Source organism: Capronia epimyces (assembly GCF_000585565.1).
Source record: "Capronia epimyces CBS 606.96 chromosome Unknown aczIQ-supercont1.6, whole genome shotgun sequence".
NCBI classification, from domain to species: Eukaryota; Fungi; Ascomycota; class Eurotiomycetes; order Chaetothyriales; family Herpotrichiellaceae; genus Capronia; species Capronia epimyces.
Window position 1 is genome coordinate 2,319,679 of NW_006912909.1, and position 12,185 is coordinate 2,331,863.

Sequence of the window (12,185 nt, forward strand, 5' to 3'; positions counted from 1 at the left end):
GCCTCCCACTTCAAGTCAACACAGATAATCGACAATCGACGTCTGTGCGACAATCAGCCAGGCACACACAGTCTCTTTGTTCCATGCCTTCCTCAATTCACGCGATGGGGATGAGTCGATAGCGATAGCGGGAACAAAGCCCTCCTCCTCACGACCTTGAGTTCCCGCCAATTTCCCAAACGCTCAACCATGGCACATCTCTTGCCGTTTCGTGACATCAACGTGCACGCATCCACCAGCCATTATGCCTTCACCTCGCCGTCCACCCCTTCTGCGCCTACGCTCGTGGTAGAAAGACCTTCGGGCGACATCAGACTCAACGATGGCTCTCTTCTGGGAGCAAAGAGGGTGTCTAGCATTGCGGGAATTCTGGGCATCATCAAGCTGAAGCTGGACAAATATGTCATTGTTATCACCAAGGCGCAGCCTATGGGGCGTATCCGGGGCCATATGGTTTACAAGGTCGTAGCAACCGAGTTCCTCCCTCTGCGAGAACGACCTGTCCACGATCCCGACGAGGACACGTATCTTTCCTACCTCAAGACGCTGCTGTCCACCGGCCCCATGTACTTTTCCTATTCGCTGGACGTGACATCAAGCTTCCAGCGCCAGTCCGAGTCAGACCTGTCGCAACCGTTGTGGAAGAGAGCTGATGACCGCTTCTTCTGGAACCGGTTCGTTCAGACCGATCTGATTGACTTCAGGATGGGGGGTGGGCCTTCGGCCGGGTTAAAAGGACAACAACAGCCAGGGGCCGACCCGTATATTCTTCCTGTCATGTTTGGCATGTTCGAAGTCAGACCAGCCAGGATCAAGTCGACCAACTTCAATTTCGCACTTATTACCAGGCGATCGCGGCATCGTGGAGGGACCCGATATTTCTCCAGGGGTATTGACGACCAGGGCCATGTCTCCAACTTCAACGAAACGGAACAAGTGGTCGTTTTGAATGACGTTTCCGGACCGCCTGCAGGCTACGCCGGCGGTGCAGGGATACAAAATGGGAAAATTGCCGGTCAACCTTCGGATACCCAGGTTCTGTCATTTGTCCAGACACGAGGGAGCGTCCCTGTCTTCTGGTCTGAGATCAACGACTTGCGCTATGTACCAAAGCTTCAGATCCGCGGAGTTGATACTGCAGTGGATGCTTCGCGGAAGCATTTCGACGAGCAAATCAGAATCTATGGCGAGAATTACCTCGTAAACTTGGTCAATGCGCGGGGCCGAGAAGAACGTGTGAAGAAGGCCTATGAACAAATCATCAGGATATTGGTCAATTCTCCGGACGAGTCGGTGGAAGCCGACCAGCGTACCGACGAAAAGTTTCGTGACATCAGCGCGGAATATCCACGCTCAATGATGGATAAACTGCATTATATCTACTTTGACTTCCACAACGAGACCAAAGGCCTAAAGTGGCACCGGGCCGAACTGCTATTGGACGAGTTGATTGATGGCTTGAAGAAGGGACAATATTTCAAAGGAGTGGAAATGCCTGGCGATCCGTCTGGCGCTCTGGAGGTCCGCTTACAACAGACGGCAGTCGTCCGCACCAACTGCATGGATTGTCTCGACCGGACCAACGTCGTTCAGAGCATGCTTGGCAGGTGGGCGCTGACCCAGCAATTACAGGACATTGGTATCTTGCAGCCAGGCGAGCGCGTAAGCGATGATCGCGCCTTCGAGTTTCTGTTCAGAAACGTATGGGCCGACAATGCAGATGTCGTGTCCAAAGCTTATTCGGGTACCGGCGCTCTGAAGACGGATTTCACACGAACTGGTACTCGGACGAGAGTGGGAATGCTGCAAGATCTGAGCAATTCTTGCACTCGGTACATCCGCAACAACTTCCTCGACGGACCTCGACAAGATGGTTTCGACCTTTTTCTAGGGACTTACCTCCCATCGACATACGGTGTTGGATCATCCATGATCTTTGTCGACCGGCGGCCGCTTATCATCCAGGCCGTCCCGTATGTTTTTGCCGCCTCTCTCTTTATCATCCTGATCTCGATCTTGACCCGACGAGCCCCAGAGTCGACCGTCTGGCCGTTGCGGCTCCTTGTTATCCTGTGTTTGGTCGTCGCTGGCTGGTCCTTTCAATTCCTCTACACCTACGGCTTGCTCTATGTCAATTGGCCAAAACTCAACACTCCAACGTACGCTCTTGAAGAAGTCAGTCAAGCCTTGTCTCGGGTACACAAGGACAAGATTATCGGGCCCGTGATTGCCGCGACGACCAGTAGCAAGGAGAGAAGGGCTCGAAATATCAGCACGGCCAACATGGGTTATATGGAAGAGGGTAAGAAGAGAATAGAATAAATCCGAAAGGGCTAATTGTCAGCAATTGCACCGGGGCCACCCGGAGAGTTTGTGTACCCAGTCTAGGCAATGATAATATACACGTCCTTACAGGGCGATAGAAACCCCGTTTGACATGAACTCAGTCGTACGTGCTAAGAGCATGGACACATAGAGCTAAGATGGAGAGTCAGGATGTGACCTCACCTGGCCTGGGGCGGCATGTGCCGGGGAGAGCAGACGTAGCAGTGCCCCAGTGCGATGAGTCCCACCACCACGAAAACGTAACGCACCTCTGCAGGGTTACCAATTGCAAAAATCCCGCTTGAGTTCCACATCTGCACATGCCAACGCTTGCCCACGGCCTGTGTAGGCGGTGAGATAAAGGACGACATGGGCTGTGTGGTGGGGGGAGGAAGCTGCGCCAGGAAACTGATGCCACAATCTGGGGTTTGCTTGGTTTACCTCAATAAGATGGGGGCTAAGCTTTTGTCCGCGCTGCATTATTGGCCCGCAGGTGGATTGGGCTGGCGCTAAGAGTCTTTCCTTGAACATCACAGCTCGTACTAGTATCAAGTTCTTCCCTCCTAGGTGCCTCCTCCCACCAGTCGGTATGAGGCATTTATTCTTTCTCGCGACTCTTTGCCAACCTCTTTGCAGATGATCCTCCTGCACTCCTTAGCACCATGCCGACTGTCTGCATCAAGCCTTGAACATCGACGGGCTGCGCTAACATCTAGCAACTTGCCCCTGCTTCAATGGCACCCGCCAGGGTATCGGTACCTCTCAGCTTTCGAGTCCCTACCGTATCTATCACCCTATCTCAGTGACTCCATTGCAATGGGTCACAATTTTACCTAAAACACTTTACCTCATCGCTCGTAGGCCAACGGGTAGGAATCTGAACGTGTTTCTTCCCACGGGATGGGTGGGACAGCTCGAGGTCATCAAGGGACAAGCAGTTGAGCGTGGCTGTGTTGCTCGTTGCATGCTCCAAGGACGGCAGTTGTAACAGCTCAAATCCATACAACGCAGCATGCCGGAGCACGTGCCTGCTCGCTGCGAGGAGCATAGCCATGTATATGATGCCCTTCCCAGGGAACCCCTTCTTCTCTTCCTCTCCTTTCATTCTCCCTGACACTACTTCTATTCATCAGAGCGTGTCCCGAGGTGCACAGAACCACCTTGATTCTTTGAGCTTTATACTGTCTTCTTTGTCTTTGTCTTGACAACTCTTTGAATGGCTGAATCTCATATTCAATTTGAGGATGCCCTTGAGCCTGTGCAATCACGAAGCGGCAATGTCTCTGTGCACTCGCAGAGTGGTGGTGTCTACCCGCTACGAAGTAGAGAACCTGCAGGAGTCGGTAGCATTCGCGCCAGCAGTGTAGGAAGACACTCCAAACCGTGGGAAGTTGAAGCCGAGACAACCAATGTTGAGGACCGTGATATCAGGAGAAAACAGGCATGCTCTGCTGTCCAAGGGAGGCACTCGATCGCTGACCTGTGCAGGTCTTCCATGGAACGAAGCTTCTATGGCTTGCATACCAATCCGTCGGTGTCATCTATGGTGATATTGGCACCAGCCCCTTATATGTATATTCTTCGACTTTCACGGCAGATCCCAGCTACGACGACCTTCTCGGCGCGCTATCCTTGATCATATGGAGTCTTACACTCATTGTCAGCATCAAATACTGCCTTATCATCCTCCGCGCCGACGACGAAGGTGAAGGTGGCACATTTGCTCTCTTCACTCTTCTGTCGAGGTACGCCAATATTGTCCGTCGGGACCCTCGTGAAGAGCAGATGATAAGGATGGAACGCCACCTCACCGGGGAGCTAGGCAAACCAGCGCAAAGGGCGCGGAACCTTATGGAGCGCTCCCGCCTCATGCAGTGGCTGTTGAAGATTGTCGGCGTATTTGGCGTTGCACTGGTCATGTCTGATGGTGTCTTGACTCCTGCACAATCGGTCCTCGGTGCCATTCAAGGCATCGAGGTCGCATCTCCAGGCATCACAAAGCCCACCATCATTGGCGTCTCATGCGCCATCCTTATCTTACTCTTCCTGCTACAGCCACTCGGAATCACCAAGCTTGCGAGCAGTTTCGCCCCGATAGTCATTATTTGGCTGCTATTCAATGCTTCCTTTGGAATCTTCAACCTTGTCAAGCATGATACAGCTGTACTCAAAGCATTCTCTCCTTACTTTGCCGGAGCCTATCTTGTGCGAAACAGAACAGAGGGCTGGAAGAGTCTGGGAGGAATCCTGCTCGCCTTCACCGGGTGTGAGGCGCTCTTCGCCGATCTTGGTGCCTTTACCAGACAGGCGGTGCAGATATCATGGTTTTTCTTTGCTTATCCTTGCTTGTTGTTGGGATATATCGGTCAAGTCGCCTATATATCTCATGATCGCACCGCTTGGACGAATCCATTTTACAACTGTGTACCGCCTGGGTGTTTTTGGCCGTCGCTCGTGGTCGCCGTTCTCGCTGCCATTGTCGCCAGTCAAGCGATGATCACCGCAGTCTTCCAACTCTTGTCTCAGATCATGAAGCTGTCATACTTTCCGCAGATCAAGGCTGTGCACACCTCAAAGATATTCCACGGTCAGATCTACATACCAGTGGCAAACTGGCTCCTGATGGTCGGCACGGTCATTGTGACTGCGGTATACAACAACACCACAAACCTGGGACATGCCTACGGCGTCTGTGTCATTCTTGTGACATTCTTGTCAACTTGCATGGTCGCCATCGTGGCATTAATAGTTTGGAAGGTGCCGGCAATCGTCATTGGATGCGTGTGGCTAATTTTTGCCCTTTTTGATGGTTTGTTCCTCTCATCTGCACTGACCAAGGTTCCGCAAGGGGCGTGGTTCACGCTTGCCCTCGCAGTGGTGCTCTCCTGCATTTTTGTTCTCTGGCGGTTCGGAAAGGAGCAACAGTGGCGTGCTGAAGCCACCGACCGCTTCCCTCCTTCACACATGCTCTCTGCCACAAAGAACGGCGGTGTCCACAGCCGTAGACTGCGGCTTCTCCCCGCGTTTGGAGGACAGGAGATTACTCGCATCGATGGTATTGGCATTTTCTTCGACAAGGCGGGTGCTCCGTCCACCACTCCCACAGTGTTCATCCACTTTCTTCAGAAATTCCACGCCGCGTCAGACGTCATTATCTTCTTTCACCTCCGGCCTTTGGAGGTTCCGACCGTCGCCCCTGAAGAGCGATACGCAGTGAGCCAATGCTATATTGGCAGGGATGGCAACAGCAAGTTTCCGATGCCAGATTGCTATCGCGTTATAATTCGGCATGGGTACAACGACGAAGTCATTACTGAAAATCTAGGACTCCTGCTCTACGAACAGGTGCGCGATTATATCATCCGGGAGGGCAGCAGGGTTGATCCAGGGAATGAGAAGAGTTTGGACGACACAAAGGACACTGTGGTTCAGGCAAAGCCGGTCGAATCGGGGCGGCCATCGTTGGAGCAATCCAAAATTTCCGAGAAACTAGCAGACCTGCAACTTGCGTACTCAAGCCAGGTAGTCTATATCATTGGCAAGGAGCAAATGCGCATCAGACCAGGAACAAACGTGGTCCGGAGAGCGCTATTGGAGCTTTTCCTATGGATCAGGGAAAACACGAGGACCAAGGTACAGGCGTTGAATGTTGCCATAGACCGGCTTGTGGAGGTCGGCTTCGTGAAGGAAGTATGAAACAGGCAAGGACTTTCTCCCACGGTGGGCAAAGGAAACCCCCAAAGTCCTACACAGAGAGAAGCGTCTGTACACTTTGTACCAGTTTAGAGTAGAGCTGCTGCCCGCCATTCAACATGATGAGCCAACAGAAATCATCAAGAAGATGATCCCCCAAAGCTCTCATTTCTGGCTTCCTATTGACGTGGCAATTAGACGTGACGGTGTGACGGGGGGTCACGAAGTGTACAGTAAAGGGTGAGACGCGGTTCTTATAGAGGAGGATGTTGAGCAAGGTAGGTAGGGAGTAAGGTCCACCGCAGTGGCAGTATTACTACTACAGCAGTAGTAGCTTGGCACTGGGCAGCTCCGAAAAAAAGTTGCCGATCGCTGTCAGTGTCAAATGCAATGCAATGCAGACTCGGCGGCCGCGTATCAGGCCTTGAACTTCTTTCCTGCGGCATCACCACCACCACCAGTCTTCGGCGAGTCGAGATGAGTGCTCCGAATGCTCTGCGAGGTCCCTCGAGACTCCTCGGACCGCTGCTACGAGTGCCCAAGTCAGTCCTTGCCCAGCAATGGGTCTGTCGACGCTGCGCCTCGACTGCCGCTCTGCAGACGTCTCTCGCCGGCGTCAAGAGTCAAGCCACGCAATGGCCGCTCGACCGACGGTGGCAGCAGCGCCGAGGTGCTGCAGGAGCAGCTGCGGCTATGTGAGGCTTTTCCCGTTCTGTCTCGAGATTTGAATTGCACTGACACGAGGTAGGCTTGAAGAGGCTCAAGACGATCCTGACTCCCTCTCTGTCAAGACCATCATCGACAATCTCACTCCAGAGGAGGCGTATCGCCTTTCAAAAGTCAGGAACATTGGTATCGCGGTATGTTTCAAATCCTCCCGTAAAAGCCCTCGGTCTCGGCTCACTCCTCTAGGCGCACATCGACTCCGGGAAAACAACTGTGACCGAACGAGTCCTATACTACACAGGGCGCATAAAGGCCATTCACGAAGTCCGTGGCAAAGACGCGGTTGGTGCTAAGATGGATTCGATGGACCTGGAAAGAGAAAAGGGCATTACCATTCAATCCGCCGCAACCTTCTGCGACTGGGTGAAGAAGGAGGAGGGGAAAGAGGAGACATACCACATCAACTTGATCGACACCCCTGGGCACATCGACTTCACCATCGAGGTAGAGCGAGCTCTCCGGGTCCTTGATGGTGCTGTCATGATCTTGTGCGCTGTTTCCGGTGTCCAGAGTCAGACCATGACGGTCGATCGGCAGATGAGAAGATACAATGTGCCCAGGATCAGCTTCATTAACAAGATGGACCGAATGGGTGCCAACCCTTTCAAGGCGGTCGACCAGATCAACAAAAAACTCAAACTTGCTGCCGCGGCCGTGCAGGTTCCTGTGGGGGCTGAGGACGAGTTCCGCGGATTGGTGGACCTGGTCACGATGAAAACATATTATGCCGAAGGTGAAAACGGGGAGATTCTTGTCACCAAAGATGAGATCCCAAGCGAAGTCCAGCAACTCGTACAAGAGCGAAGGGCAATGCTCATCGAAACCCTGGCCGATGTGGACGAAGAAATGGCCAATCTCTTTTTGGACGAGCAGGAACCCACGGTTGAACAGCTGAAAGCGGCCATTCGGCGTGCGACGATTGCCCTCAAGTTTACGCCTGTCTTCATGGGATCTGCCCTGGCCAACAAATTCGTCCAACCCATGCTGGACGGAGTATGCGATTACCTGCCCAATCCGTCGGAAGTGTCCAATACTGCTCTGGATCGTCGACAAGCAGAAGCCCCCGTCAAGCTGGTACCGTACAATTCGCTCCCGTTTGTGGGACTGGCTTTCAAGCTGGAAGAATCGAATTTCGGTCAGCTTACTTACATTCGAGTATACCAAGGTAAATTGAAGAAAGGACTGAACGTTTTCAATGCGCGGACAGACAAGAAGGTCAAGATCCCTCGGATCGTGCGGATGCATTCCAATGAAATGGAAGAAGTGTCTGAAATCGGTGCGGGTGAAATCTGCGCCGTGTTTGGAATCGACTGCGCCTCTGGAGACACCTTTACCGACGGTCAATTGGGCTACAGCATGAGCAGCATGTTCGTCCCCGAACCGGTCATCTCTCTCAGCATCAAGCCTAAAAACAACAAAGACTTGCCCAACTTCTCAAAGGCCATTGCACGGTTTCAGCGCGAAGATCCCACATTCAGAGTGCATTTTGACACCGAGAGCGAGCAGACCATCATTTCCGGCATGGGTGAGCTGCATCTGGAAGTCTACGTGGAGCGGATGCGGCGAGAGTACAAGGTCGACTGCGAAACCGGTCCACCCCAAGTTGCGTATCGTGAAACCATTACGAAGAAAGTCGACTTCAATCATCTTCTCAAGAAACAAACTGGTGGTGCTGGTGATTACGCCCGTGTCGCCGGTTGGATGGAGCCCAAGGGTAATCTGGAAGGCAACCACTTCGAAGAACAGGTTGTGGGCGGCGCCATTTCCGAAAAGTTCTTGTTTGCTTGCGAAAAGGGATTCCATCTTTCTTGCGAGAAGGGTCCCTTGATCGGTCATAAAGTCCTGGGTGCGTCGATGGTGGTCAACGATGGTGCGACCCACATGACAGATTCGAGTGAAATGTCCTTCAAGAATGCCACGCAACAAGCGTTCCGGCAGGCCTTCATGCAGGCAGACCCTATTGTCCTGGAACCACTCATGAAAACCGTGGTCACGGCTCCGACCGAGTTCCAAGGCAACGTGGTGGGGCTTCTCCAGAAACGCAATGCCGTGATCAACGATACCGAAGTCGGTGTGGATGATTTTACGGTCTGGGCGGATGCCAGTCTGCAGGGTATGTTTGGGTTCAGCGGCAATCTGCGGGCCGCCACTCAAGGCAAAGGCGAGTTCAGCATGGAGTTTAGTCACTATGAACGAGCGCCCGCACAACTTCAAAAGGAGCTGGTGTCGGCCTACGTCAAGTCTCAAACCGACAGAAATAAGAAGTAAATGCCAGACAGACCACCACAGAGGAGGGAGAGTCTTGGTCGCTTTTCGCGGCATCCTCATCTAGCACGAAAAGGCTTCCGATCCAATCCCACGACTCTATTGGGCCACCGAGGCTACAATACAGTACGGATACCCTGAACATTGTCGGTTGACTCCAGCCAGAGTCCTCACTGCTCATGAGGAGGCAAGCATTACGGCAAGGAGGCTCAGGTCGATGATGATGGTCGACGACGGCGATGGGTATCTATTTTATGAGGAAGGAGCAGCTTTTCTTCACCTTCACATACCAAATGTCTTACTACCACTCCTCTCCTGTTCAACAGCAAAAGTTTGCGAGGGCGTTTTGGGGGGGATTGGCATGGGAAAGGAGTGCAGTGAGTGAATGAGCCATTCCTGCCTTTGGAGTTCTGAGGTGCTCAAAACAATGAAAGAGTGGCACACGAGTGCATCTACCTTAGAGTACAAGTATCACCATCACCGCGGAAATGACGATGGGAAGAAGAACAAGAATCTTGAGCTAAACCTTGTGTGTTGTCCGCGTGTGAGTGATGTGGCTCATAGGTCCGATACTACATACTTATATAGGTCCGATAGATACTACATATATTTCCATGTACCAACGTACCTTACCGTACATATGTATTCCAGGTAGCTGTGTAGGTATGCATCAAGGGAGTCTTCGTGACCGCTTCAGCAGCCTCTCGCAAGACCTGCAGGCTGATTCTGAGGCTGCCAGCACTCCAGACCAGGTCGGTTACCAGCATGTGCGACATGCCCTCCCTCTCCCATGTTGAAGTTGCCCACGCATAAGGTGAGGTACATACATAGTCAGTCAGTCAGCAGTCAGACCACCGAGTGGGTGGCTTTGGCTGTGGCTTTGGCTTTGGCTGTGGCTTAGGCTTAGGCATACCTAGACATAGACCTTTCTTTCATCAAGCATGTCATCACTAGAGGTAAGGTAAGGTACCTTAGGTAGGTAGGTGGTACGTACAGTACCTAGTATGTCTGGGTATGTCCAGGAAGGGGAAATATCTCTACGAACCTGACTGGTTACGTACAGAGGATGTACGGATACAGATACGGAGTATGGAGTATGGAGGATGGACACGGATCGGTTGATGCAGACTGCTTATTCAGATTACATATGTACATCTGCACCACTGTAGTCTCCGTACAGACGCCACAGCAGATACAGACGGGATGCAGGGTAAATGATGATGCGGCACCGTCTACCTTTCCCTTTCCTATCCCTTTTCATGAAGAAAAGAACAGGCAGGTAGTCAAGACTGAGGTGGCCAGAGGGTGAGCGAGAGCGCCTCTAATACGTAGGGTACGGACGTTGCTCGCGCGAGACAAGGCTACCTAGTAGTACCTACCTACACACTCTCGCGCGAGACCTAAACCCCCACAAAGCCCAAGCCCAATGGGAGCAGAACCTTCATCCCCCTCCCCCTCTTCGGCTGGGCCTGGCCCTGTAGCAACCTTGAATGGTAGCAGGGGAAAAGGGAATGGGAATGGGAAAATAATCAAGAGCAGGCAGATCATTATCCCTCTGGCGGCATCTGTACCGAGTACGCGTACAGCTACGCATACTGGTATTATATGAACTACCTAAGCCAGGTACGCATACTGGTATTATATGACCTAGCCGCTCGTGCTCATCTTCGGATCGGGTGGCAGGAGACGTGGGATGAAGCCGCTCCGGTCAACATACATCAATCTCCTCTACGAGGCATCTCCATTTCCATTTCCATTCCCATATTGCAATCAGAGTTGGAGTTGGTTGAATCCTAGATTCAAAAAGGCCTTACCGCGACCCATCGCCATCGCCCGTGGGTTCTGCCTTCACCGAGGATCATCGCTGTCGCTGCGCGCATTCGCAGGTCAAGGCCAACATCGACCGCTTCAAACTCTAGGTCAAGGTCGGCGGCCGCAGGGTCAAGACCAACATCAACATCAACATCGGCCACTTCAAACTCCAACTCGGTGCGGTGCGACGGTCCACAGCGCTGAACGGGCGCTGCTGGAGACAAAGTCCAATAGAGACAAAGGGACAAGATCCAATAGAGACAGAGGCATGGCGAGCCGGGTTCCCATCGAGCCACAGCGGGTGGACGCGCCGCTGACCCAATCGGCGACGTTTCTCGTGGTGAGCATCAACCACTCGCGGGCGGGCGCGGTCAAGACGGTGCGGACGACGCTGGCGCGACTGGCCGACCTCAGCAAGAACGTGGCGATCCGCGATCTGGCGGCGTCGTTTGCCTGCACGGTCGGCATCGGCAGCGAGGCCTGGGAGTCGGTGACGGGCGGGCTGGCGCGGCCGGCGGAACTCCGCCCCTTCACGCCGATCCGGGGAGCGGTGCACACGGCGATCGCGACGCCGGGCGACCTGCTCTTCCACATCCGCGCGGACCGGCGCGACCTGTGCTTCGAGTTCGAGCGGCAGCTGATGGACCTGTTGGGCGACGCCGTGGCCGTGGTCGACGACACCATCGGCTTCCGCTACTTCGACGTGCGCGATCTTCTGGGCTTTGTCGACGGCACCGCGAACCCCGTCGGCACGACCGCCGTCGACCACTCCATCCTCGTCACGCAACAAGACGACCCGGCCGCGGCCGCCGTCGCCGCCGGCGGCAGCTACGTCGTCGTGCAGAAGTACCTGCACGACCTGCCGGCCTGGCGCGCCCTGTCCACCGAGCGGCAGGAAGCCGTCATCGGCCGCACCAAGCTGGACAACATCGAGCTGGACGACGCGCCGGCCGGCGCCCAGGCCGCGCACAAGACGCTCGCCACGGTCCAAGACGACGACGGCACCGAGCACTCGATCCTGCGCGACAACATGTCCTTTGGCAACCCGGCCGCCGGCCAATTTGGCACCTATTTCATCGGCTACTCGCGCCGGCTGTGGGTGGTGGAGAAGATGCTCAACCGCATGTTCGTCGGCGTCCCCGCGGGCCTGCATGATCGCATTCTCGACTTTTCTACTCCTGTCACCGGTACCACCTTCTTTGCTCCCGCCGCCAGCGTCCTGGCCGGTCTGGACTCGGATTGAGTATAGTATCCGTACATGGGACTTGTAATGCTGGACCATGGACTCTGGCTGCCGAGACGCGCCATCGGTAGTGGTAGTGGTAGTCGTTCTCACATTGGAGGAGAAGGCAGCCCGTGGCGGT

The 12,185-nt window shown here is 53.9% G+C and overlaps 4 protein-coding genes across 4 annotated transcripts; all 4 read left to right on the forward strand.

Annotated features, from left to right (window-relative positions):
- Positions 1-189: 189 nt before the first annotated feature.
- Positions 190-2,322, forward strand: A1O3_07728 (uncharacterized protein; the record flags this gene model as incomplete). The annotated part of the gene is made up of 1 exon (XM_007737834.1): positions 190-2,322. One exon carries the CDS (start codon positions 190-192, stop codon positions 2,320-2,322), a length of 2,133 nt encoding a protein of 710 aa, XP_007736024.1.
- A 1,219-nt stretch (positions 2,323-3,541) lies between these two features.
- Positions 3,542-6,021, forward strand: A1O3_07729 (potassium uptake protein; the record flags this gene model as incomplete). Its single annotated transcript, XM_007737835.1, has 2 exons — positions 3,542-3,688; positions 3,814-6,021. The coding sequence occupies 2 exons, from the start codon at positions 3,542-3,544 to the stop codon at positions 6,019-6,021; spliced, it is 2,355 nt and encodes a 784-aa protein (XP_007736025.1).
- Positions 6,022-6,495: 474 nt separating this feature from the next.
- On the forward strand, positions 6,496-9,012 carry A1O3_07730 (elongation factor G, mitochondrial; the record flags this gene model as incomplete). Its single annotated transcript, XM_007737836.1, has 3 exons — positions 6,496-6,713; positions 6,767-6,878; positions 6,931-9,012. 3 exons carry the CDS (start codon positions 6,496-6,498, stop codon positions 9,010-9,012), a joined length of 2,412 nt encoding a protein of 803 aa, XP_007736026.1.
- A 2,077-nt stretch (positions 9,013-11,089) lies between these two features.
- On the forward strand, positions 11,090-12,064 carry A1O3_07731 (iron-dependent peroxidase; the record flags this gene model as incomplete). Its single annotated transcript, XM_007737837.1, has 1 exon — positions 11,090-12,064. The coding sequence occupies one exon, from the start codon at positions 11,090-11,092 to the stop codon at positions 12,062-12,064; it is 975 nt and encodes a 324-aa protein (XP_007736027.1).
- Positions 12,065-12,185: the final 121 nt, after the last annotated feature.